This window comes from Terrapene carolina, unplaced genomic scaffold, assembly GCF_002925995.2.
Source record: "Terrapene carolina triunguis isolate 2854851 unplaced genomic scaffold, T_m_triunguis-2.0 Scaffold454, whole genome shotgun sequence".
Lineage (NCBI taxonomy): Eukaryota > Metazoa > Chordata > Testudines > Emydidae > Terrapene > Terrapene triunguis.
Genome location: NW_020664805.1, coordinates 394,415 through 418,893, shown reverse-complemented (window position 1 = coordinate 418,893; position 24,479 = coordinate 394,415). Strand labels below are relative to the sequence as shown.

Genomic DNA, 24,479 nt, shown 5'->3' with positions numbered 1-24,479 from the left:
CATTTATCCTGGGCAAATAGCTCCCAATACACTCGTTACAGCCCTGGTGTGTTGCATAGGGGACATAGCTGCCCCCCTCCTCCCACCGGTGGTGTTTGGTGTTCTCTGTGCACTCAGGAATAGAGCTGAGCAACTACTAGATGTTTCAGTTCAGGGGCTGAATCAAAGCATCCAGAAAAAGCTGGTTGGATTTGAACCAAAACAACATTAAAAAATTTTTTTTATTGAATTGAAAACTCAAAAAAATTGTTTTGAATTGAGTTGACTAGAAATTATTTTTCATGTTTTTGATTCTTTTCGACCAAAACATTTTTGGTCGACTCAAAACAAAATGTATTTCCATTTTAAAGTGTCCTTTATCCTTATTTGTGTGTGTTTCATCCAGGTTCTGAGAGCTCCCTCTTCTAGATCAGACCAAAGAGTGATGCGAACACTGATGATTGTGGCTCCTACTAGACCCCTCCATGTCAATATGTTGTTTACATTTGCCCTTTGTTTTAGACAGATTTATATCCTCAGTATATTCATGCAAGCCAATTTGAATGAATTTTTCAATGTTAAGGGAATAAGTGATTCAGTTAATTCTTCTTCGAGTGCTAGCTCACGTCCATTCCACTGTTAGTGTGCACGCGCCGTGTGCACCATCGCTGGAAAGATTTTCCCCCAGTGGTATCCATCGGGTCAGCTCTTGTGCCCCCTGGATTGGCACCTTCATGGCATGGTATATAGGAACCTGCCACCCCGCCGCCCCCTCGGTTCCTTCTTATCGCCTCTGGAGGTGCTACTCCTCAGTAGACTTTTGTTCTGTAAATAGATTGTAAATAGTTAGAATTAGAATTAGTTAGCACGTAGTCAAGTAGCCTAGTGTAGTTAGAAGTGCTTCCCGCCCTGTGGGGCTAGCCCAGCGTGGGCTCCTGGGGTATGCCTTGGTCTCAGGGTTTCAAACAGTGTGCGGTGCCACAAACCGATGCCGGCGAATGATCTGCATGATAGTTGTCTGAAGTGCCTGGGAGAGGGCCACGTGCAAGTTCGGTGCCAGATCTGTAAGAACTTTTAAGCCGAGGACAAAAAAGGAGAGGGACAATAGACTTAGATTCCTCCTCATGGAGGTAACACTTCGTCCCTCCTCAGACCCACAGGTGGAATCGGCACCGAGTACCTTGGTATCGGTCAGTAGTGCCCCGGCCTCCCTGAGAGAGGTACTGTGACCCTGCATCCCCGGCGCCAATGAAAGACTCTGCTCCCCAGTACCGCCACGGTTCTCTGGTGTGCAAGAAGTCAGCGCCAACTCCGGCCTCCCGGCACTGCTCCCCATTGCCAGTGCTGAGAAAGAGACAGAAGAAGTCGGACCAGGGGCGCTCTCTGACCCCAAGACATAAGGCCACTGAAAGAGTGTGACCTGTGCCGGGTCACTCTGAGGTGCCCACGGACCATGCAGCACCATTGACTCTGGCCATGGGAAGGGGACCATCGAGTTTGGTACTGGTGGACTCCCCGCCTAGAGAGAGCCACCAATGGGATACAGCCCTGGCTTTACAATTGACGTGGAGGCTTTTGAGGCGGCCAGGAGCCTCCTTGCTCTCCCAGTACCACCATCCTCTGCAGGTTGTGGACTGTTGATGACAGCTCCAGCACTGCGGGATGCTTCAGCATCAAAGCAAGTGCTAGTAGAGGGAAAGCCAGCAATGATGGTGCAGCACCACCATCCATTGAGCTCTCCCTCACTGCACTGCTCTTTATCGCAGCACTGCTCTCCATCATGGCACCGGTCCCCATCGCAGCATGCTCCACCGTGATCACCCAGGAGTGGGTCCTTGGGCTCTGAATTGGAGGCAGACTCATACACCTCCCGGAGGAGCAGGTACCAAGCTGACCATAGACACCTGGCAGCTATGGCACAAGGACACGTACTGATAGCATGGTCATTGACACAATGGCAAATGCCAATGTGGTACCCTTGGGTGATCCATCCGTTCCAAGGAGGATAGAACAAGAAGCAATGGGCTTAAACTGCAGCAAGGGAGGTTTAGCTTGGACAGTAGGAAAAAGTTCCTAACTGTCAGGGTGGTTAAACACTGGAATAAATTGCCTAGGGAGGTTGTGGAATCTCCATCTCTGGAGATATTTAAGAGTAGGTTAGATAAATGTCTATCAGGGATGGTCTAGACAGTATTTGGTCCTGCCATGAGGGCAGGGGACTGGACTCGATGACCTCTCGAGGTCCCTTCCAGTCCTAGAATCTATGACTCTATAAGGTTTCCACTCCAGATGCTCTTGGCACCATTGGAGGTGAGAGCACCTCCGCCTTCCCCATCTGCCTTTAAATGATGACATCTTGCAGCCCGTAAAGACTCTGTGGCAGACTCCTGCTTCCCTCCACCCCACAGCTAAGTGGATGGAAAGGAAATATTTTGTGCACCCCATGGGATATGAGGACCTGTTTACTCACCCTCCACCGGGCTCGCTGGTTGTCCTGTCAGCTAATGAAAGGGAGAAACGGGCAATAAGGGCCATTGTCCAAGGCGAAAGAAGCCAAGAAACTAGACTTACTGGGCAGGAAGGTATACTCAACGCGGCGCCTCTAGCTGAGAATAGCCAACCATCAAGCCCTCTTGGGCCACTATGATTTTAATTTGTGGTCAGCCATGACAAAATTTAAGGAACTCTTACCTTCGGAGTCCAGGACTAAATTCTTGGCCCTCGTAGAGGAGGGTAAGGTGGTGGTCAAAGCATCCCTCCAAACTGCCTTGGGCATGGTGGACTTGGCAGCCTGATTCATGGCCTCAGCAGTGGTCATGAGGCGGAACTCCTGGCTTCAGTCCTCAGGACTATCCTATGAAGTCCAACAGACTATTCAGTACCTATCCTTTGAAGGGAACTCCCTTTTCTTGGAGCAGACTGATGCTAAGCTCCATAGTCTAAAGGACTCAAGGGCTACTTTAAAAACCCCAGCCCCGGCTCGGAAACACTATGCACCCCAACCTATGGGCCATCTCTATCCTCCACAGCATCCTCAGTAGAGGCAAGATTATAGTCACAGGAGGAATTAGAACTACAGGAGGAGGCCTACACCTCCCAATCCAGGACATCTAAAGAATGCGACCTGGTTGCTGATCCACAAGTTTACCTCACGCTACGCCATCACTCAGCAGGCTAGAGATGATGCAGGCTTTGGTCAAGCGGTGCTAGTCTGCTTGTCAGTGAAACTCTGATCCCACCACCTGACCAATTGCTTGGGAATCACCTACATTGGAATGGACATGAGCAAACACTCCAAGAAGAAAAGACGGTTACTAACTTTTCCGTAACTATTGTTCTTTGAGATGTGTTGCTCATGTCCATTCCCAAACCCATCGTCCTACTCCTCTGTTGGAGTTGCTGTCAAGAAAGAACTGAGGGGGTGGTAGGTTCCTATATACTGCGCCATGTAGGCGTCACTCAAGGGAGCCCCAGAGATGACCTGATGGATACCACTGGGAGGAAAAATTTCCGGCGACAGTGCACACGGCGTGCGCACACCTACATTGGAAGGTTAGTAACTGTTTTTTCTCCTTCTGCACTGCCCCAGGCCATGAACTCTTGTTTTGGGTACTTGTACAAATCCTCTTATACAAAGATTCCACCCCATGCCCCAACTGATATAGATATTGGATTGGAAAGGCTGGAGAAGATGGTTTAAGGTAGTAAAAGGAATGTGACTAGATGACATAAAAGGAAAGGAAGCTTAGTCTAACTATCTAGAAATCCTTCCTAGTTCCTAGGCTGTGAAATACTGGCCAAGGGAAGTAGTGGAGACCCCATCCTGTGGGACATTTAGAACCAGATGGGACAAAGTGCGAGGAAATGGAGGGCAGTCCTTTCCCGGCAGAGTGCTGTGCTCGCTGGGGCCTGACAGGGCTTCTCTCTTCTGATTACGTTGGGATAGTGATTGGCCAGGGATGCTGCTCCCTTTTCTCTCTACCACTGCCAGGTTTGGAGTCTGAAGGGCAGGTGTGGTGATAACGGGTTTCCTGTTTCTCATCTAGGGGAGCTAATGGATGGCAGGAGAGGGCTGGTCCCCTCCAATTTTGTTGAACGAGTTTCAGATGATGACCTCATGACCTTTCTGCCTCCAGAGGTAAATGATCTCACCCAGAGCTCGTGCCGCGAGAGGAGCTTTGTCGGTGCAAGCACTAGCAGTGGAGAGAGAAGTGATCACTCTGCTGACGAGGCCAGTGTCAGTCCATTGCCTAGTAGACCAGAAGACCAGGAGGAGCCTGTCAATCACACAGCAGTGCCTTACCCGAGAAAGCTGACTGTGATCAAAGAGCTCAGCAGCAGCATAGTTGTAGGCTGGGAGCCACCACTTTTGCCAGCTGGCAGTACAGACATACAGAGCTATAACGTCTATGTGGATGCAGAGTTATGCCAGAATGTGAAGAGTGGCTCTCAAACTAAAGCTGTGATCGAGAAGCTGGACTTGGAGCTGAAAGCCTATCGCATCTCCGTGCAAAGTGTGACAGAGCAAGGAAGCTCCGATAAACTGCGGTGCACTTTCTGTGTAGGGCAAGATTTCTGCATAGCACCAACGCTGCTGAAAATCAGAAGCATGACAGCGACCTCAGCAGAGGTTACCTGGCTACCATGCAACAGCAACTACGTTCATGCAGTGTACCTCAATGAGGAAGAGTGTGATACCACAAAGCCAGGTGTCTACTGGTACACTTTCCACAGCCTGCACCCTAGCACTCAGTACGTTGCCAAGGTGGAGGCCCGGCCCCCCAGGGTGCTCTGGGAGTTGCCCCAGGAGAGGCGTGAGCAGAAATCAGCAGCGATACACTTCACTACTCCCTTAGCAGGTACTGGGGACAGAGAGGGACAGTTTTACTAGGTGGTTTCTCTGATTTCCAAAGAGTACCACTTGGAGCTGGGGCTGGGATTCCCAGTTTGAGAAGACATAGCCTCAGTAGCTCTCCTTGAGTTAAACTGCTAAAACCAGCCTGTAGCGGGAGCAGTGGGAGGGCTAACCACCCCAAGTGCCTGCCCATCAGAGACACTAACTATGGACCGAGGGTGGCTAGCCCTTCCCACAGCTCATGCTGATGCAGCTACTCTCTGTTTTTGGCACCCTAGCTTTATGAGAGCTAGCCCGAGTATGTCAGAGCCCCAGCTCCAAGTGTAGACAGGCCTAAGCTGGTTTGTCATTTGGTTTTAACATTTTCTTGTTTTAGTTTTACAAGAAACTCTTCTTGCTGCAAGTTGCTGAGTGAAAATAGCAAATGTCCACCTTCACTGAAGTGTGTAGTGTGCCTTCCTGGGGGAGAGGTGACATGTATCATCATTAATACACGCACCATGCTGCAGGAATCACTTCACTTCACCCTCATCTACATTTGCAAAAGCCTGATTTCCACATGGGGAAATTCACAAAGCAAAAGCATTGCATTTTCACTGCTCTGATTCGGTCTGTTTTCCCCAAGTCTGGAGATGAACCGCTCGAGTGATTTCTGCTCCTGTAGCTTTCGGGTGAGAGAGCTTCACTTCCTTCCTTCTACTACTTACTTGGATTTTGTTTGGCAATTATGCCACTGTCATGACAAATACAAGGGAAAATCTCACTGATCTCTCCTAGGAACTCCTGATGCACCACTTGATGTCCAAGCAGAGCCTGGCCCCTCAGCAGGCATTCTGGTTATCAGTTGGCTACCTGTCACCATTGATGCAGAAGGCTCATCGAATGGGGTCCGAGTTACCGGTTATGCCGTGTATGCCGATGGACAGAAGGTAATATACATGCAGTCACAGGCTGGATACTGGGGTGCAGAGGGATGTGGGATGGGGATATTGAAGTGGAGAGTGGGTATGTTATTGTAGAGGCTCCATATGGTTCAGTGAAGTCACTGAACCATATGGAGCCAATTAATTTGCTGTTGCAGTGGTGCTCAGGTGCCCCCCATCAGAAGTGAGGGAGTCCCTGTCATGTTAGTGATGTGCAAACACGAAGGAAGACAAGGTCTCTGCTCCAAAGAGCTTAGGGCTGAAACGTCAGCTGCAAAAAGACATTCTATAAGGACATCATTCAGTACGGTGCACGCAGGGAATAGCTAGTTAGCTGAAATTACACATTTACACATTTGGCGTTTTCAGACACATCCATGACAACAGATTCAGAGGCGACATCCCCCCTCCTGATTTGCTGTTTGGTGTGATGGAGTGCGCTCACCATTCTGGCGCCTCCTGTTGGTTGTCTTGGGAATTAGCTCTGTGTAGTAGTGCGCCCTCTTCTGGTGGTGCCTCACTGCTGTCACTCCTGCTCTAGGACCCATGTCTCTCCAGTGTCCTCTTCAGCAACACTGCCCTCCTGCCTTGCCACACATTGTCCTCCCTGCATTTTGGGGGGCCTGCAATCTCTGTCCAGCCACTTCCCTCAGTGGCAACTGCAGTCCAATGTCCTGAGGCCGCTTCCCATGCGTCTCCAGCACCCTCTTCTGCCCTTACCTCAGGGCCTCAGCCTGCAGGCCCTAGCAGCCAGCCAGGAGCTCTCTCTGGCTTCTCCGGTCCCTGCTTGCAGCAGTGCTCTGTCCAGGGTGCTGGCAGTTCTCTCAGCTCTCCAGAGAGACAGTCCTTCCTCCCTGGGCTCCAAGCAGAGAACTGCCTTCTTCTGCCCTGCAGCTGCCTTTTTATATGGGCCTGATTGGCTGCTCCTTTCAGACCTTCTCTGATTGGCTGCTCCGGCGCAGCCTCCCTAGGGCTGCTTTTAACCCCTTTTCTGCCAGTGGGGGGCAGCTGCCCCTTCACACTTGGCTTGCACTGAGCATGCTCAGTAACACTGCTGAAGCTGGCTGCCCTCACTCTGCCCCACCTCTATCGGCAGGCATGGGTTGTCTTTGAACAGATTGAGAACTTTGGGTTGATGCTCAGCACGTGGTGTCCTGGGTGAATAGGATGTCCTGGAGAAATGGAATAATGTCCGCCGAGCTATTTTTGAATATTAGGACCAACGGAAATAAGAACTTGCACTATTCAGGCACTGTTAGCTCTCCCAGCTTAGAATTGTGCAGGGAATCGAGTAGCTACTCCAGACAGCATGGACTGAGGGAGTGCGTGCAGTGCTGGGAAATGGAGTTCTCTGCAACTGGCTCTCTGTGCACCCTATGGCAAGTCACGTCCCTCTCTGTGCCTCCCTTTCCTTGTTTGTCAAGTGGGTTAATTCCACTGGGGGGGGGGGAGCTCGTCTTCCAGGTAAGGTTGCATAACTAGCGTGTCACCCACTCTGTTCCCTAGACAGGCTGAGCTGGTTGGGGAGGGAGGGTCAGGAACGGCAGCTCTATCCCAGAACCTGTAGCAGTTTGACAGAATACTGTCACTAACCCTACATTTGTCTGTTAAGTCCTCTTCTTCTCGGTGTTGGTTTATCACTTTCATATCAACAACTTCCTCTTGACAGGGCCCATGTGGCTCTGCAGGCAGAGGAGCCAGAGCAGAATGTCAGCGGTAGCTCAGCCAGTCATCACTCCCTCCCTCCAGTAACCCTGCTGCCAGCCTTGGCCATCTCGCCCCTTGCCATTGCCCAGTTGGTGCTGCCGGGGAAGGAACTGTTTAGATGAAGAAAAACAGTTTTGACTGGGTGAAGGTAAATGGGCATAGCGTGGGGGGAGGCACCATGCAAATCTCCAGCCTCACTCGTACTCAGCCAATATGGCTCCGGATCAGACATGCCAAATGTGCGGAAAAACGCAGAAATTTGAAATGGGATTAGCTTGATTTTTGGCTTATTGTGAAAGTCGGGGTGCTTATTTACCACGGATCTGCTATTCCACTCCTGAGCCCCTGCACCCCCAATGCTGACAATACACCTCAGTCCTGATCTGCAGTTTCATTGGCTGACTCTTTTCAACCAATGAGATTGAAATATGCAAATAAACTGGAGCGAGTGAGTAATGACTGGCTGAGTTACCTCTGATATCACAATGCTCCTCTGCCTGCAGCACTAACAGAGCACTGTATGGAGATCAGGTTTCCTGGTGTTTGGGCGTTCCAATTGTCATCAAAATCAATGCACTTTGTGGGAGTCACATCCTGTGTCTTGCTAGGCAACTTCATAGTAACTCTGTTAGGGGAGCTTGTGCCTGCCTAAGTTATGAGCATCCACAATCCTGCCTTGGTACTTGGTACTCCGCCTTTCTCTGTCTCAAAGCATCATTTAAGGACCTCCAAGTTAAAAAGGCGGAAGGGGGTCAGGTGGATCTACAGAGGCAATGCATTCAGAGAACTCCATTTACTTCCCTCTGCAAGTCTCTACTGCAGGAGATTAACTAGCAGCGTCACACTCCAGGAGGTGGACTGAGGAGTGCTCACTCAAATGGGGATTGCAGTACTGCCCTCCCAAATTGAGCATCTGATCTGGCTCCAGAGTAGAATGCCCGGTTTGTGATGGGGGAATAAAGAGCTTTGTAACAAGGGCAGAGGCAGTGGCCACACTGCTCGCAGGATCATGGGTGGCATCCTGCTTTCTGCTCTCAGTCTGGACACATAGCTCCTTAAATACTATCCGTACATACATTGTGCAGTGATTGTGATGTCCAGTAGGCTACTAGCCCTCGGGAGAGACCTCACATCGCACCCTTTAGTGAATTATTATGCATATATCGGACCCAGCGGATCCCTGTAAATCTCTATACCCCCCATGCCCTCTGCTAGTTTGTCCCAAAAGGGTCCCGGATCACATCTCATCCCTTACATTGACACAATAGGGCTAGCCACTGACTACTGTGTCTGTGTTGGTTCGGAACCCCATAGCCTGGACTATGCCACTGCAGTTTCCTTACCCTTCATATGTACAATTTCTGTATCCTATTCCTTCAGCACTACGCTCCGCACAGCAGCCTGGAGTTGGTACCTCATACCAGAGAGTGGTCTGTTGGAATCACGTGGCATCTCCCTTTAAAAAGACTGCAATAATTAGAGAGAATGCAAACAGCAGTGATAAATGAGCTGGAAGGCCTCTTGGACCCAGAAAAGTTTAAGGCAGGCCTTGCAGAATCCACTGACCTACTTGCCCATGATGGGCAGCACGTGTTCCAGAGAGAGGTCCATCAACTCCTTTAGGATCTCAGCTTTTGTTTAATGATTTAAGTTTGTAGTCTTCATTGTTGAGTAGAAATCCTGCTGAAGAATGACCTGAGTGCTGGCAAAGTGCAGGAGACCACCCTAGTACCTCCAGTGCTGCTCAAAGCTCTGTTCAGCTGCAACAGACAGAACACTGACCAGAGTCTTCTCAGCTTCATTGCTGCTATTCAGAACCGTATCAGCAGCAGTGAAGCTGACAGAGCTGGGATAACTGTCACTTGCTTGCTGTTTGGGAAGTGGAGGTGGATGCCAGCACTGTTGTCTATAGAGGAGGGATTAACAGAGTAGTGGAGATGCCCACAACGCATTGTAGCAGCCTGGTAGAGAATGGAGTATTGAAGATCCTGCCACTGCCAAATAGCAGCCAGGAGGAACTTTCTGCCTCAGACCTGACTTCTTGAGTCCAGGCCAAATCTGGGCCTGCCTCTGGCATCTCCTGGTGAATGTTCAGATGCCAGATTAAGGCCAACGCCGAGTTCTTCATCTTTCCCCCAAAATCTTCCCCCTTCTCTCCTTTCTTCATTGCCAAGGACACCACCACCATCTTCCCTGTCACTCAGGCTCATAACTTGGGTGCCATCTTTGACTCGGCTCTCTTGCTAGGGCCTCAATTTATGCTTTGTCTAAATCTTGTCAGTCTTCAGTCTAACATCTCTAAGGTCTGGTCTTTCCTCTCCATTCACGCAGCTAAAGACCTCATTCTGAGTCTCATCATCTCATGTCTTGACAGATGCACCCTTCTCTTCTCTGGCCTTGACAAATGCCACCTTGCTCCACATATCCATTCAAAATTCCACTGCCAAAAGAATGTAACTAGCTCATCATTTTGAGCACATCACCCCTTTCTGTGCATCCTTCCACTGTTCCCCTTCATTCTCCATCACGTCAAACACAACCTACTCAGCTTCACTTTCAAGCCAGTTCACAGATTCTCCCCATCTGTCTTATCTCCAGGCTATCTATTGTCACTCAGACACTACTGAGATGTCAGCTCGCACCTCCGCTCTGCCAATAACGCCAGCCTCTGTCACCCACTCGTTACATTGTCAAATAACAGTCTTCATGCTTTGTCCCAGGCTGCCCTTCACCTATGGGGGAGCTTCCTGTGAACGTCCACAAAGCCACCTGACTGTCGTCTTTCCAATCCCTCCTTAAAACTCTCCTTTGCCATGACGCCTAAAGAAACCTTGACAGCTGATAGGGCAGCTGCTATTGTGAGATCACTGCCAGTCAGGTTGCCAGATGTTATTTTCTTGTGCTCCCTCGGGGGTCTGTCTCTTGTATTAGAGCTAGAGTGCAGCAGGAACCATCTTTTTGGTATCAGTTTGCACAGCGCCTAGCAGAACGGGTCCTGGAAGGGAGCCGCAGATGCCAGCACCCTAACCAGGAGTGAAATGCAGAGGCATTTAGGCACCTAACTGTTGTTCGTGCTGAAGAGTTGTTAATGCAGCTAGTGCTGCCGTTCTTGGAGTGCCTATCTCGGCTGCGCTAGCGGACCGTGCAGCATGCGGATTCAGCAGACTTCCATGTTATCCATAAGAAAGGCCACAAGCTCGGTTCGGTGGTGAAGGTGCTTGGCCGGGTTTGTCGTCAGCAAAGCAGGGTCCTAACGCCCCATAGGAGCTACAAAAACAACAAGGAGTCTGGTGGCACCTTAAAGACTAACAGATTTATTTGGGCATAAGCTTTCGTGAGTAAAAACCTCACTTCTTCGGATGCATAGGAGCTACAGGGACACTAACACATGGATGCTTGTGACAAGGTACTTACTCAATCAGCATAACAAGGGACGTGTTACGCTCCAGACGTGTACACTACCACCCTTCTCTTTGTACCTGCTAGTACCAGCAAAACATCCTCATCCATTATCTGTTGTCCCCTCCTTACCTTTACGCAGGGTCGGTGTGGTCCTGTACCACCTTTTACAAATGTGTTTATGTAGTTATTTGAGAACTCTGGGTGTTCTTGTACCGTCTTCTCCGGTCAAGACTGTGCTTACCTGGTTAGCTGACACTCAGTGTGTCGCTATTCTGCCAAGGCCAGGCCTGCTGTGGTTCACACGGCTAGTGATGCCTAGGACTCCTGCAAGGCTGCACGAACTAGCACTGATGAGGGCCTCTAGGCACCTGGCTGTTGAGCAGGGGGAGGTGCATCTCTCCGCTCAGGACTCAGCAGTGACCCTCTCCTGGAGTTAGGCATCTCAGCCAGGTCAGCTGTGCTCTAGCAGGAGAAACTCAGGCCTTTCTCATGAAAAGCCAGAGAGAAACCTACCGCATGGTAGCCTCTAGCCCAGGCCCCCGGAGGTCTGGGAGAGCTGCTCTGCCTGATGTGGAGGGGAGACTTTAATCTAGGGCTCTTACATCACTTGGGAAGCCCTATTCACTGGGCTATTGGGTATTCAGGGTCAGGGAGCTCTCAATTTTGCCTGTTGAAGTTGTTCCACTTTGTATCAATAATTCACTATTCATTGGAACAAGGACTAGAACCGAGGTCTCCACATCACTGGTGCGCGCCCTGACCCCCTGGTTATTCAGGGTGGGCCTCTCACTTTCTCTTGGGGACGTTGTCCCTCATTCCTAACCACTAGGCGGAGACACACACCCATGAAAAATTATCGCGCTGCTCGTCCCCGGTTATCTGTTGGGTGAGATCTGATCCGTGCTCTGAGCACACCTGCTCAATTAGACCCTTCTGGTGACATACGTGGGGTAATGTCTAGTTGGGAAATCCCGCTTCGGCACGACTCAGGGTCTACATAACCATTTCTCTGCTTCTGCATCAGGGGCTTGTAAATCTTGGTGCAGTTTCTTGTTTTCATTTTTACATTCAGCCAATGGAAGGAATTCCTCAGGACAGGTTTTCCACAGAAGCCAAACTGCAGCTGCTTCTTTTTTTTATTGGAGTTGAGGGTTTATAGATCAATGTGTACCGAGCCAATTTACCTTCTAGGTCTGAACTCGTGTGGACATCAGCTAACGTTTGGTCAGACCAAGGGCTGTGTCCGAATTTTTGCAAGATTTGTTCAAAAGGGGTAACAGCTTTGACAAATGCCAATTTCTCAGTCTCCTCTCTGGGAGCCTTCTTAAAAGACTGCTTACGTTTAAACATTTTCTATTCTGCCCAACCGCCTATTGGGACAGCAATGCTTATCTCTTTACTCTTATTTACCAATACCTCTTTCCTGGAGCGAGAAAGCTACATCTCTTCCCTTCTTTCTAATGCCGACAACTCTACGGACCGGGGGAGTGAGAAAGCTACTTCTCCTCCTCTCTTTCCCCGGGCTTCTACCACCGGGGTTGTGCACACCTTAATAATCGATTACTTATTAATACTTTTCAAGGTTTGTGATCACTTTTCCATACTTCTCAATACTTTTCCATTACTCAATATCAAAGTTTGTTTCATTACTCAATAAATGCTCGAGAAACCTTTCCCCCTTTCGCAATTCTCCACCAAAATGTTGTACTTAAAGTACTGCACAGGATCTTTTCAGGGGGAATAAGGCAAAACGCTACATTTATTAGTAATACATGTGTTAATTAACACTGTATCTCATGCATAGGATATATATATTACACTCACACACTCACACACACACAAGCACACTCCGTCTTGTTGTTACCAACTAGTTGGTCCCCTTAACTGCACTGGCCAGGTGAGTTAGATGGGGGAGGGGTGGAGCCGGGCTTCTGCCGATCCGGATCGATGCTCCCATGTTGACAAGACGAGACCCGGAGTCCTCTGCAAGACACCTCACTTTTATAGCAGCTTCCCTCTCATGCAAATCTGTACCAGCTTCAAAATCTGTGTCTGTGTCCATTGGTCCTTTGTGCTGCTTCCTTCTGGTGTTGTCCCAATGCTGCAAAGAGGGTGTTTCCAAAAGAAGGTGCTTGCTTCTAACCCCTGAGGCCGTCAGTATGTCTGATCTTCTTTAATGAGCCCATTTGACAAGTGTGATTGTCCTTGGGTCTGGCTTCCATCCCCTCTCCAAGGGTTGCAGCTGTCTGGAGGTGCTGCCTTCCACGCCTTTACTCATTCACACCTCGTTCATTCAACAGGGCAATTGATTAAGAGTGTGTGTGTGGGGGGGAAGATCTTGTTCTTCTGCTAGCAAAAAGACATTTTTCTTCTATCTTCCTCTATCCTTAGGGGCTATAACATTATACCAAGGTTCAATGCAAAGTTTCTATATGAGGCTTTCATTCAAAGTTTCATGAAAACAGAGGTCACACGTGGGTAGACCCACTACAAGGTTATATGAAGAGGCACAATGTAAAGTCATATGAAAATTATCAGAGATTTATCTACACATAGGCAAATTTTCCAAACCATCTAAGCCGGTTAAGTATCAGAGGGGTAGCCGTGTTCTTGCATCTGAAGAAGTGAGGTTCTTACCCACGAAAGCTTATGCTCCCAATACTTCTGTTAGTCTTAAAGGTGCCACAGGACCCTCTGTTGCTTTAAGCAGGTTAGGTTCCTAATTCCCATTGATTGCAGGTTAGGCGCCGAACCTGCAGAGGCTCTTTTAAAAATCCCATTGGGCACTTGTCTAAATCTTTAGGTGCCTAAGTCCTTTTCGAAACCTGGCCCTCAAGCATGCAGGTCACTTCGGTACTTCTGAAAGGTTTTTGTGCTAGTAGGCGTCAGATGCATATTTCAAGCCCTTGGTGAGGGAACTCACCCTCTACCTTAGAAGCAGGAAAGGAGAGTGGGGTATGAATGCTCCACACTCCAGTACAGATGCTTGCAGAGAATCCCTTAGAGCATTACAAGCTGAAACTGACCTGCAACATACTGTACCTGTGGGAAACGCAGCCGTCTTGAGTACATTTACATTGCAAGAAAACCTGTGGCAGCGAGCCTCAGAGCCCTGGTTAATGAATGGGGCTTGCAGGGTTCGCTCTACAGGGCTAAAACTACCAGTGTAGACATTCGGGATTGGGCTGGAGCCCAGGCTCCAAAACCCTCCCCTCTCACTTGGTTTCAGAGCCCAGCAGGAGCCCGAATGACTACACTGCTGTTTTCTGCTCCAGAGCATGAGCGCCACACGTCCGTTGACCCGGGCTCTGAGTCTCATTGTGCTGGGTCTGTGCAGTGTAGCCGGGCCCCTGTAGGGTGAAACACAGCAACCAGGAAAAGTGCACAGCACAGAACCGTTCGGACAGGAAAAGGAGAATGCTGTGTGCAGTGGCAAGTCTTTTCCTTTCCCCAGGCCAAAGCCAAGGAGCCTGGAAGCCTGTCAGGGCTTGGGAGGGAGGGAAGCAGCAGCCAGTTGGCTTGGCTGGGAATGATGCCAGTATTAGGAAACAAGAAGAGTCAGCATTTGGTTCCGAGGACTCAGATGGGGGAGGGACTGGCAAAAGGGGAGATTATAGTTCTAGCTTGTAAAATATCCACATTTCTCATGCAATTGAAGGTAACTAAATCTGGGCAAAAGAGAAAATCTCAACCTCTATTGCCATATGGATGTGCTAAAATTGGAGAGGGTTCATTGGCTCTCATTGCTGCTTTTAACAGAGCATTTTGCCAATTCTGGTTTTGCCAGCAAGGGCTTCCCACAGCCATCTACCCCATCTCCCCTTCTTTGGGACTTGCCCTTTGTCCTGGGGCAGCCCAAGGAGTCCTTTGTGGGGCTGCAGTCACAGTTGGAGAGTTGGGTTCTTGCTGGGCTGACCTATTCTCTTTTCTCTGTCTGCTGTGACTTGCCTCATCTCCAGCCGCAGAAGGGCTGGACAGCTGCAGTTTCTTGCTACCACTCAACTGCCAGGAGCTTTGAAAAATGATAGAAGGATAGTAGGGTTGGACGCTGGCTGCTTGAGTCCACACACCTAGGGTCCTGGGCAGGCTTTACAGCCCCCGCTGCGGCCCAGGCTACCACGGGGTCATTGCTGTTGATTCTCGAGCTAACTAGGTCAAAGCTAGCTCAGGTATGTCTCCACATGCTACTGGAAGCTGTTACCTGTGCACAAGAAAGAGACTCTTCCTGTTTCTCTGTTGCAGGTGATGGAAGTTGCATCTCCAACTGCTGGCAGTGTCCTAGTGGAGCTGTCCCAGCTGCAGATGTTCCAGGTGTGCCGGGAGGTCTCCGTGAGAACTATGTCTCTGTATGGAGAATCAGCTGATTCAGTGCCAGCCCAGATCCCCTCAGCCTTGCTGAAAGCTTCTAGACATTCCTCACTATCACAGGCTGTTGTTTCTACCAGTCTTACTTCCAGAGTGATCTGTGGGGAACCCAAGGGCTCTCATCCCAAGCGAATGCCAGTTACACACTGCACAGCTCCGCTCTTCCCTCCACAGAAGTGTTCCACTGACAGTTCAGATGCCAAATTCACTGTCCACACCACTCCCAGCGGTGACAGCTCAGTGAAGTGTCTGCCAGGGAAGATCTCCCCACACCTGCGCCTCTCCTCTCCCCGGGTTTCCTCGCTGCAAGTGTTGGGCACATCATCCCCAGTTTCAGACACTGCAAGTGATGAGCAGTGTCTGACTTCCCTTCCGCAGCCTACAGGAGTGGGCGAAGAACCCGAGCCGTCGAGGGCCGCAGCATTGAAGGGCCCTGGTGAAGACATCCAGGCCCAGGGGACGGTGAGTGCCTGGGAATGCTGGTCATGAATTCTAAGACACTGGAAAGGGGAAGGGAAACAGACCTCGGGGGGAGCAGAGAGAATGTACAGGGACATGACACAGTGCCGTTTTTCTCCTTGTCAGGTGACACACTGTCTTTGAGAGTGTGTGGCCTCACACTGGTGGCAGAAGAACAGGGGAGTATTGCCGGCTTTGCTGTGTGCACAGAACAGGAGGGGACAAATGAACCGCATTGCTCAGCTGCATGTGCACCAGCAGATCAGAGAACTGCACCCGGGAGGCAGGAGATAGGACATGGGGGTGATGGAAAAGGCACCATCGTCACTATTCTTATAGGTGGTGATGATGGTGTTTGTACGGCATTCGCCATCCAGCCATCTCTTATCAGTGCAGGCTTCTGCACACTGCGGGATTGGTCGCTGTGAGCTGTGCTGGGTACAGAGGCAGTCTGTACAGGCAGCCAGCAAAACATCTGCAGGGGCGGTAGCCGATCAGGAGTGGGGGTTCCCATAACACTAAGCAGTCTGAAGTCACTAGTCTGGGGGAATCTGCAGTCAGAGGCTAGCTTTGGTCTAGCTAAATGGAATAACAATAGGAGTGAAGCTGCAGCAGCAGCAGCTGGCTGCTTGAGTCCACACGCCTAGGGTCCTGGGCGGGGCTTGTACAGCCCCCGCTGCTGCCCAGGCTACCACGGGGTCATTGCTAACTAGATCAAAGTATGTCTCCACATGCCGCAGTCCCATCTCTGACTGCAATGTAGACAGGCCCTGGGGGGACAGGTCTGATCAAGCTGTGATAATCAGCCATTCAGGGGTGCAGAGCACTCTGTGAGGGATGGTGGCTGGTGGTCTGAGGAATTCAGGCAGCAGGCACGGGGCAGTGGAGGCCTGTTAACCTATGTCGTGCCAGTCACAACTGTGGAGGAGTCTCTTTGACACTTAGGACAACTCTTTAGGCTTCTCCTTTGGGATAGACTGCGGCATTGATGCAGGCTGAGAGGTGTAGTTAGCAGGATGGTGCCCATCGAAATATTGGCCTATGGGCTGATCCCAGTTTCTTCTCTTCCATAAGCCCAGTCTACTTTGTGCCTTTGCTGTCAACCTGCATCTTAAAACCAGAAACAGTCAGTCACTAGCAATGGGTGAGGTCCCTCCAGTGTAATGCCAACCCCAGTCACAAAAAGCTAGAAGGAACTTGCTGCAGTGCCAGCTGCAGCACGGAGCGTTTCCAGTGCAAAGCAGAAAGGGGCCACATTAAACGCTGCTCCTGCACTTGCATGCCACATGGGCTGAAGGGGTCTAATCCAGGGGGATTGCTTTCATCTTAACCATGAATGGATGTTTCACACCCCAAATCACCACTGTCTTAGTCGCAGTCTGTAGTTTGCACTGAAGGGTGCAAAGGATTGGAATAGAGGGGAAAGAGATGGGGGCCAGCAAGCAGGGTGGAGGGGCACAGGCAGAGCTGTGTGGGGAGCCCAGGACTAAAGCAGCAGGTTTTGCTGCAAGTCAAGATGGGGGTGCATTGCACTGCCAGGGCTGGGTATGACTAGAGTGCCTTGGCAGGGCTGGGTAAGGGAAGCCTCCTGCACCACGACTGGCTATAGACAGGGTACCCGACTTGTAGTAGCAGCAAAGTGTCAAGCTCAAGGATGTCTGTGTCTCGCTCCCCACAACCCCTGATGGCTGCAAAGGCATTTCTCCATCACCCTTTTCCGCAAAGCTGCTGAGTTAGGGAATGTGTGAGCCAGGGCCTGGGACTGAGAAATAATCATGCAGCCTCAGCTTCCTGACTCAACCAGTTTCTTTTCCAGGAGGAGCTCTCGGTGAGCAAAGAACCGGAGCTAGAAAGCAGTGACGGGAAGATGCCCATGGAGACCTGCCACGCATGCTTTGTGGAGGAGCGGTTGCAAGAGTCAACCATTAACAGAGAGAGGAAGGCAAATGAGCAATGCTTGAGTCCAGAGCCTCAGCTCTCCACCCACCAGGCTGAGCTGGGTGTGGACAGTTGCAGAGACTCAGACAGGAATGGAAGCGTGTCCCCTGGAAAGAAACTGATGAAAGAAATTTCCCGAGGAGACTCTTCTCTGATGGTGCCCAAAGTCAAACGAGAGGTTTGTGTTACCCTGGGAGGGTTTCTGCCTAAGGGGCCATTGTTTTTGAACCCCAGAGCTGCGAGTGAATCATGCAGAGTCCTGTGCAATGTACAGGAGCCCAGTTCTTCCCCCCCGGATACGACACGCTGAATGATTTTTCCTTTTGCCCACATAAATCGCTCTCTATCCCCGTTCTGCTCTCGTCTCCTGCCACACTTAAGAGTGCTCTCCTTAGGCAGAAGGGGAAGTGCAGCTTTGTACGTTGCTGACATGGTGAGCCTGGCTCAGAGGTCTGAGCTCTACCTCAGAGGTTTTTCTTTTCAATAGCAGGAAGAGAAAATAGCAGAAGCAGGAAAACGGCAGCTGAATCTGCTTGCTGAGCACAGCCGCAGCTCTGACCTGTCGGATATTTTGGAGGAGGAGGAGGAGGAGGACCTGTGTTCAGACATGCAGGGCGAGAAGCAGTGGGACCCAAGGGCTTACTGCAGCGGAGAGAACGGGGGAAAGGTAACCTCCAGCAATGTCAGCTGACTGGTGCGTTTGAGTGGACTCATTCCATTCCATTAGCGAGTAAGAGGGGCCACCTCCCTGAGCCCAGATGCTCTCAGCAGCTGTTTGCTAATCTCCTCCACTCAGAGCTCTCCGTCTTACAGGCTCATGTCCTCTCTCACTAGCCGGAATACCCGTTTGTTGTAGAAGGGAAGGGATGGGTGTGAGAAATAAACTCTGGAGTCAGATGGGTAAGTAGTTCAAACATGCTGGGACAGTACAAAGTGTACTGCAAAGGTAACACTATAGGCTGAAATCCTGTCCCCATTGGAATCAATGGGAAAACTCCCATAGACTTGGGGCCGGGATTTGACAGTGAATGTTCAGTAAATCAGTCCTCAAATGTGTGTAAAAATACAAATAATCTGTAATGTTCACATATGTATAGAGCCCATACAAAACTGATACGAAGGTGGCGTTAAAGCTCCAATCCTGTAAACACTCATGCACATCATAACGATCTGCACGTGATTACAGTTGGACTTCTCCTGGGCATAAATAGATGTCTGCAGGCTTGTGGCCTGAGGTTATACGGGTAAGCTCTCAAAAGTGAGGGAATGTCAGCTAAGTTCACACGTGATATGAGAAGTAGCATGTTATGCTGAAATTAAAGACTCCATTGTAGGGACACCCTCCGCAGGGAAGAGAGTTAAGATTGTGTCTGACTGAAAAATGGCATCTGACCACATAAATGATTGGAGTAATGAATAAACACAAAGGGGTAGAATTAGGGTTGTGCAGGCAAAGTGTGTCTTCAAGCAAGCTGGAAAGACTTGCAGAAAATGCTCTTTGGTGTCAGTGCCTGAGACCGTTTGAAGTCCTTTTACAGTTCCAAAAGGGTCCATCTGCTGCTGCTGTTTTCCTCCTGCTCAGGAGGGACATAGGTGGCTAGGTGGGAAGGTTCAGGGCAGCTGGCAGACCAGTTGGGAAGAGGTGTGTCTAGCTGACTCTAGGGCTGGTGCAGTAGCTGGAGGCAGTGGGCCTGCCTAGGAAGGTGCACCTGGCACTACTGGGGTTTGGCTCACCACAGCAGTCTGGCAGCTCTATGCAGGAGGAACAAGGCTCCTACTGCTGAACATGGGTTTGTACCACTTCAGGGTCAATTGTGAAGCAAAGCATGTTATTTGTGCTCTGTCCAGAACCTCTGTAATATATAAACTGGGCCTCAAAATGTTGCTCTTTTTAAAAAGCTCTGCTTGGTGTTTTCATTAAGAAACTAGACAGATACAAAACCAACCTGATACTTACTCATGGTTTACAAACTGACTAACTGACAGATCTCAAAATGTAATTGTAAATGGGGAATTCTCATCAAGCAGGTGTGTTCAAGGGTACCGGAGCACTCCCAAAAGTGTGGGGGGGGACAGGAGCCCCCACCCCTGGCCAAGCCGGAGCGGGGCTAGGGAGCCCACCCCAACCCCCCCTCCACCTGGAGCAGGGTGGGGCTGAAAGCAGCCCCCTGCCCGCACCCCTGACACTGCCCAGGGCAGGTGGAGGGACCCAGGCTCCTCACAGCTGCCCACGCAGTTCTCCCCAATTCAGCTCTGGCTGAGGGATGGTGGGTGCGGGGGAGAGGGAGGTTCGGAGCTGCAACCCGGCCATGGTAAGTAGGGCCCTACCAAATTCACGGTCCATTTTGGTCAATTTCACGTTCATAGGATTTTAAAAATCGTTTCTTTCATTATTTCAGATATTTAAATCTGAAATTTCATGGTCCTCTAATTGTAGGGGCCTTGACCCAAAAAGGAGTTGTGGGGGGTCGCAAGGTTATTGCAGGGGGGGTTGCGGTACTGCTACCCTTACTTCTGCGCTGCTGCAGACGGCGGCGCTGCCTTGAGAACTGGGCAGAAGGAGAGCGGCAGTTGCTGGCCGGGAGCCCAGCTCAGAAGGCAGAGCCACGGCCAGCAGCTGCGCAGAAATAAGGATGGTGTGGTACAGTACTGCCACCCTTACTTCTGCGCTGCTGCTGGCGGGGCGCTGCCTACAGAGCTGGGTGCCTGGCCAACAGCCGCTGCTGTCCAACCCCCCAGCTCTGAAGGCAGGGCAGACGTAAGGGTGCAATACTACGACCCCCCTAAAATAACCTTGTGACGCCCTGCAACTCCGCTTTAGGTCAGGATCCCCAATTTGAGAAACGCTGGTGTCCCCCGTGAAATCTGTATAGTATAGGGTAAAAGCACACAAAAGACCAGCTTTCTGGGGGAGAGACCAGATTTCAAGGTCTGTGATGCGTTTTTCATGGCTGTGAATTTGGTAGGGCCCTAATGATAAAAGCTGGGCGGGCAGCTGTGGGGAACTGCGGTGGACCCCCCACCTGCCCTTGCTGCGGGGGAGCCGAGCAGCCCCTGGCCCATATCCCTGCCCCCAGGCCTCCACGCCCAGGGCCGGTGGAGGGTCCGTGCCATGCCTTCTCACAGCTGCCTGCCCAGCTCTTACCGTGGCTGAGCTGCGGCTCCAAGGCCCCCTCGGCCAGAGCTGGGTCGGGGAGAGCCGAGTGGGCAGCTGTGGGCAGCCACTGTGGAATCACAAAACCTCCACCTGCCCTTGGTCAGGCGGGGACACCAGCCAGGGGTTGCTCTCACCCCCCTCCTCCCCACATGCCAGGCGGATGGAGGGTCCGCGCAGCTCCCCACAGCTGCCTGGGCTCTCCAGCTGGGCTGCTTGCTGGCCTGGCTGAGGGGTGGGACAGGGCCTCGGGGGGAAGAGGAGGGGAAGGGGGTCCGCGCTGGTGAAAAATGGCCGGGCCAGCCCCCCCGCCACTTTCAAGAAGGGCCCTGCCCGCCCCCCCCCCCCACCTCCAGTTCCGGCACCACTGGGTGAGTTTCTAGTGGGGTCACACAGGGATTGGTTCTTGGCCCTATGCCGTTTAACATTTGTATCAGTGACCTGGAAGAAAACACAAAATCATCACTGATAAAGTTTGCAGATGACACAAAGATGGGGCAGTGGTAAATAATGAAGAAGACAGGCCACTGAGGGAGAGTGATCTGGATCGCTTGGTAAACTGGGGTCACACACACAATATGTTTGTCAATATGGCCAATTGTAAAGCACACATCTAAGAACAGAATCCTTACAGGATGCGGGAACTCCACCCTGGGAACCAGGGACACGGAAAAGACTTGGGGGTCATAGTGGACAATCAGCTGAACATGAACTCCCTGTGGAATATCAGTTAGGAGTAGGTAGGTTATTTCACCTCTGTATTTGGCACTAATGTCGAATACTGTGTTCAGTTCTGGTGTCCACACTTGAATAAAGATGTTAAAAAATTGTAGTGGTAAACTCAAGGAGTTGTATCTAGTTAGCTTATCAAAGAGCAGGTTAAGGGGTGATTTGATCACAGTCTATAAATACCTACACGGGGACCAGAAATTTGATGATAAAGAATTCTTCAATCTAGCAGAAAAAAGTGTAACATGATCCAGTGGCTAGAAGTTGAAGCTAAGCAAATTTAGACTGGAAATAAGGTGCAAATTTTTAATAGGGTAATTAACTATCGGAATAACTTACTAAGCGTCACGTGGAGTCTCCGTCACTGACAATTTTTAAATCAGGACTGTTTTTCTAAAGATGTGCTCTAGTTCTAGCACTATCACTGGACTTGAATCAGGCATTAATGCAGGTAAGTCCTATGGCCTGCAAGATGATCACAGTGGTCCTTTTTGGCCTTAAAAACGTAATCTATGGAATACCCTTTCCCAACTGTCTTCTTTTTGATGAAGGATTTTAGCACAGTCTGGAAGCTTTGGATGGTGGCATCACAGGAGCCATCTGTGTTGCACTTCTCAGAGCCCCCCAGTAGAAAAGGAAAGGGATGGATACTGTTAACGTTAAAAGTTAAAACGCAGTAAACCTGTAATGCCCCATCTGTATTGGCAGCTGTTGGGTCAAAAGAGCAAGGGGAGCCTCGCAAGTTGGCTGCTCAGAAACAGCCTCTTGTTGTTTAGAATTTTTTTTTTAAAGGGAGCCTGAAACAGCTGCTTTGCGGGGGAGGGGGCACCAGGGATTCTGGAGTATCTGAAGTGGAGCATAAGCATGGGATGGCTTTGCGGGGGTGGGGGGACAGCAGGGGAGATCAAGCAGCAGCTTCCCCTCTGGAGCGCTGCTGTGAGCTGGTGGAAACAGCTGGTGGAGTCTGGAGGGAGACTACCCAGCATTGGGAAACAGGCCAGTAGCGAGCAAGGCAGTAACTGGCATTAGAAAAGAAGTGGGGAGCCAGTGGATAGGGACCCCAGTGGCTGAGCTGTGTCATCAAAAACAGAGGGGACACCAAAAACAGAGCTGAAAGGGAGAACGTCCAGTTCAGGACACACAAGAAAGAAAGAGAGGTAGGAATAGTCACAAAAGGGACTGTGCCTAGGAAGAGGAAAGACAGTGGTCGAAGGCGAAAAGAGGAAAATTAAAGGAAGAGCAGTATAGTTAAACAAGAGGAAAAATAACTAACGAGTCTCTAAGTAACATAAGCAATTATTAGAAAAACATTGTTAAAAACAGTGAGAAAAATAAAGACAAAGGAAATGTGAAGGAAGCTGTAATAGAAGAGAAATAGAGTTAAGAAATAAGGGGAAAGTCAGCTGTAGTGAAAGTAAGAAAATAGTAAGGACTGTAAAACAAAACATCCGGACAGCATCGGAAGGCATGTGGGAATAGAGCAATTGTCAGAGAGCAAAGGGACTGTAAGCCAGAGAGAAGTGGAGGAATAACTGTTCCATCAAGAAGCCACCACATCACATCAAGGAATACATGTCTTTCTTTAAGCTGGAACTCAAAACCATAAACAAAGATTGCACAAGAGGATTGCTCAAGATATAACTAAACACCCTAAGAACTTTCCCTCCAAAGTCTGGGCTTAAAGAGGCTAAAAACTGAGAAACTGAAAAGGAAACATATAACAGTGGGGTTTATGTTCTAGTGCATTGTATTTTCTAATTCAAAATTCTGTTATTTCATAAATGTATATTGTTACCTATAAGAGGAGTTTAATTAAGATACTAGGTAATATACAGTAGATAACAGTAATCGTTTACAGTAGTTTATGGTGTGAGCCTAAGTAGTAGTTCTTCTTCGAGTAGTATCCCTAGGGTGCTCCACTGTAGGTGTGTCTGCGCCCCTCTGCTGCTGATCGGAGAATTTCAATAGCAGTCTGTCGTGCTCACGCATCTCCCTGCCTACCACGAGGTTAGCCAGCGTGCCTGGGCAGTCCCTCCTCAGTTCCTTCTCAACCACCCCTGGTTAGAGATGAAGCTAAGAGCTGTCCATTCACGGATTGTTAACTCCTTTTAGTTTTGCAAAATTTTAGTTTCCCTTGAAGCTTTTTTCTTTGTTTTTTGTTGGCCATGCCAAAAAATTAAAAAAAGAAGAACAAAGAAGAAAGGGTTCGCCTCGCCCCCTGGACAAGGGTGTGCCTGGCTATCCAGGCTTCAAAAAGTGCCTTAGCTGCAAAGAATCCATCCCAGTGACGGACGGACACTCGCAGTGCGTTCGCTGCCTGCAAGAAAAGCACAATCCACAAAAGTGTGATTGGTGCCAGCAGTTAAAACCCCGGTCCAGGAAAGACAGAGAGTTAAGGATCAAAGTCCGGCTCATGGGGTCGGCCCTTCAGCTGCCAGAGTCCTGGCGAGAGCTATCACCGCAACCTTCAATGTCGAAGGCAGGTGATCCCAAGGAGACGAGCCACTCACTCAAGACTGCTAAGAAAAGGTCTGAGAGTCCCTGTAGCGAATCCCGATGGAGCCAGAAATGGTCTCCGGCTCCATCGATGTCATCAGTACCGATGGTGTTGAAGCTGTCTAAAGTTGGTACCCAGGGCATGCGTGATACCAAGTCAACAGAGTAAGTCAGTCTGCCAAAGATCTGATGGGCACAGGCAAAGAAATACCGGTACCGCGGGCGGCATGAAAGACATGAAAAATCCACCCCGGGGAAGGCTATGTCAGCGCAGTCATTGGCACCGGCACCAACCCTAGCGCACTGACAGACTCTATGACTAGGTCCGTATCTCCGACTCCATCAGCACAAACCTCTTGGCACCGATAACCACTGGTAACGACGACATCCACATTGCGGATTTCCAGTGCGCGACAGATCTCTTGGTGTTCGATGTACCGGACTCACTCCTACTCAGTACTGGGACTCCATT

At 50.1% G+C, this 24,479-nt stretch overlaps 1 protein-coding gene across 5 annotated transcripts in view; it reads left to right on the top strand.

Annotated features, from left to right (window-relative positions):
* TSPOAP1 (TSPO associated protein 1) overlaps positions 1-24,479 on the top strand; it is a 96,852-nt gene that overhangs the window by 38,747 nt on the left and 33,626 nt on the right. For 4 of the 5 annotated variants that reach the window (XM_026658514.2, XM_026658510.2, XM_026658512.2 and 1 more), the window contains exons 8-12: positions 4,026-4,838; positions 5,612-5,763; positions 15,109-15,693; positions 17,507-17,806; positions 18,116-18,295. In XM_026658514.2, the coding sequence (XP_026514299.1) occupies positions 4,026-4,838; positions 5,612-5,763; positions 15,109-15,693; positions 17,507-17,806; positions 18,116-18,295 (2,030 nt within the window). The remainder of the gene's footprint in view (positions 1-4,025; positions 4,839-5,611; positions 5,764-15,108; positions 15,694-17,506; positions 17,807-18,115; positions 18,296-24,479) is intronic. The other variant, XM_026658509.2, reaches the window with a different exon arrangement.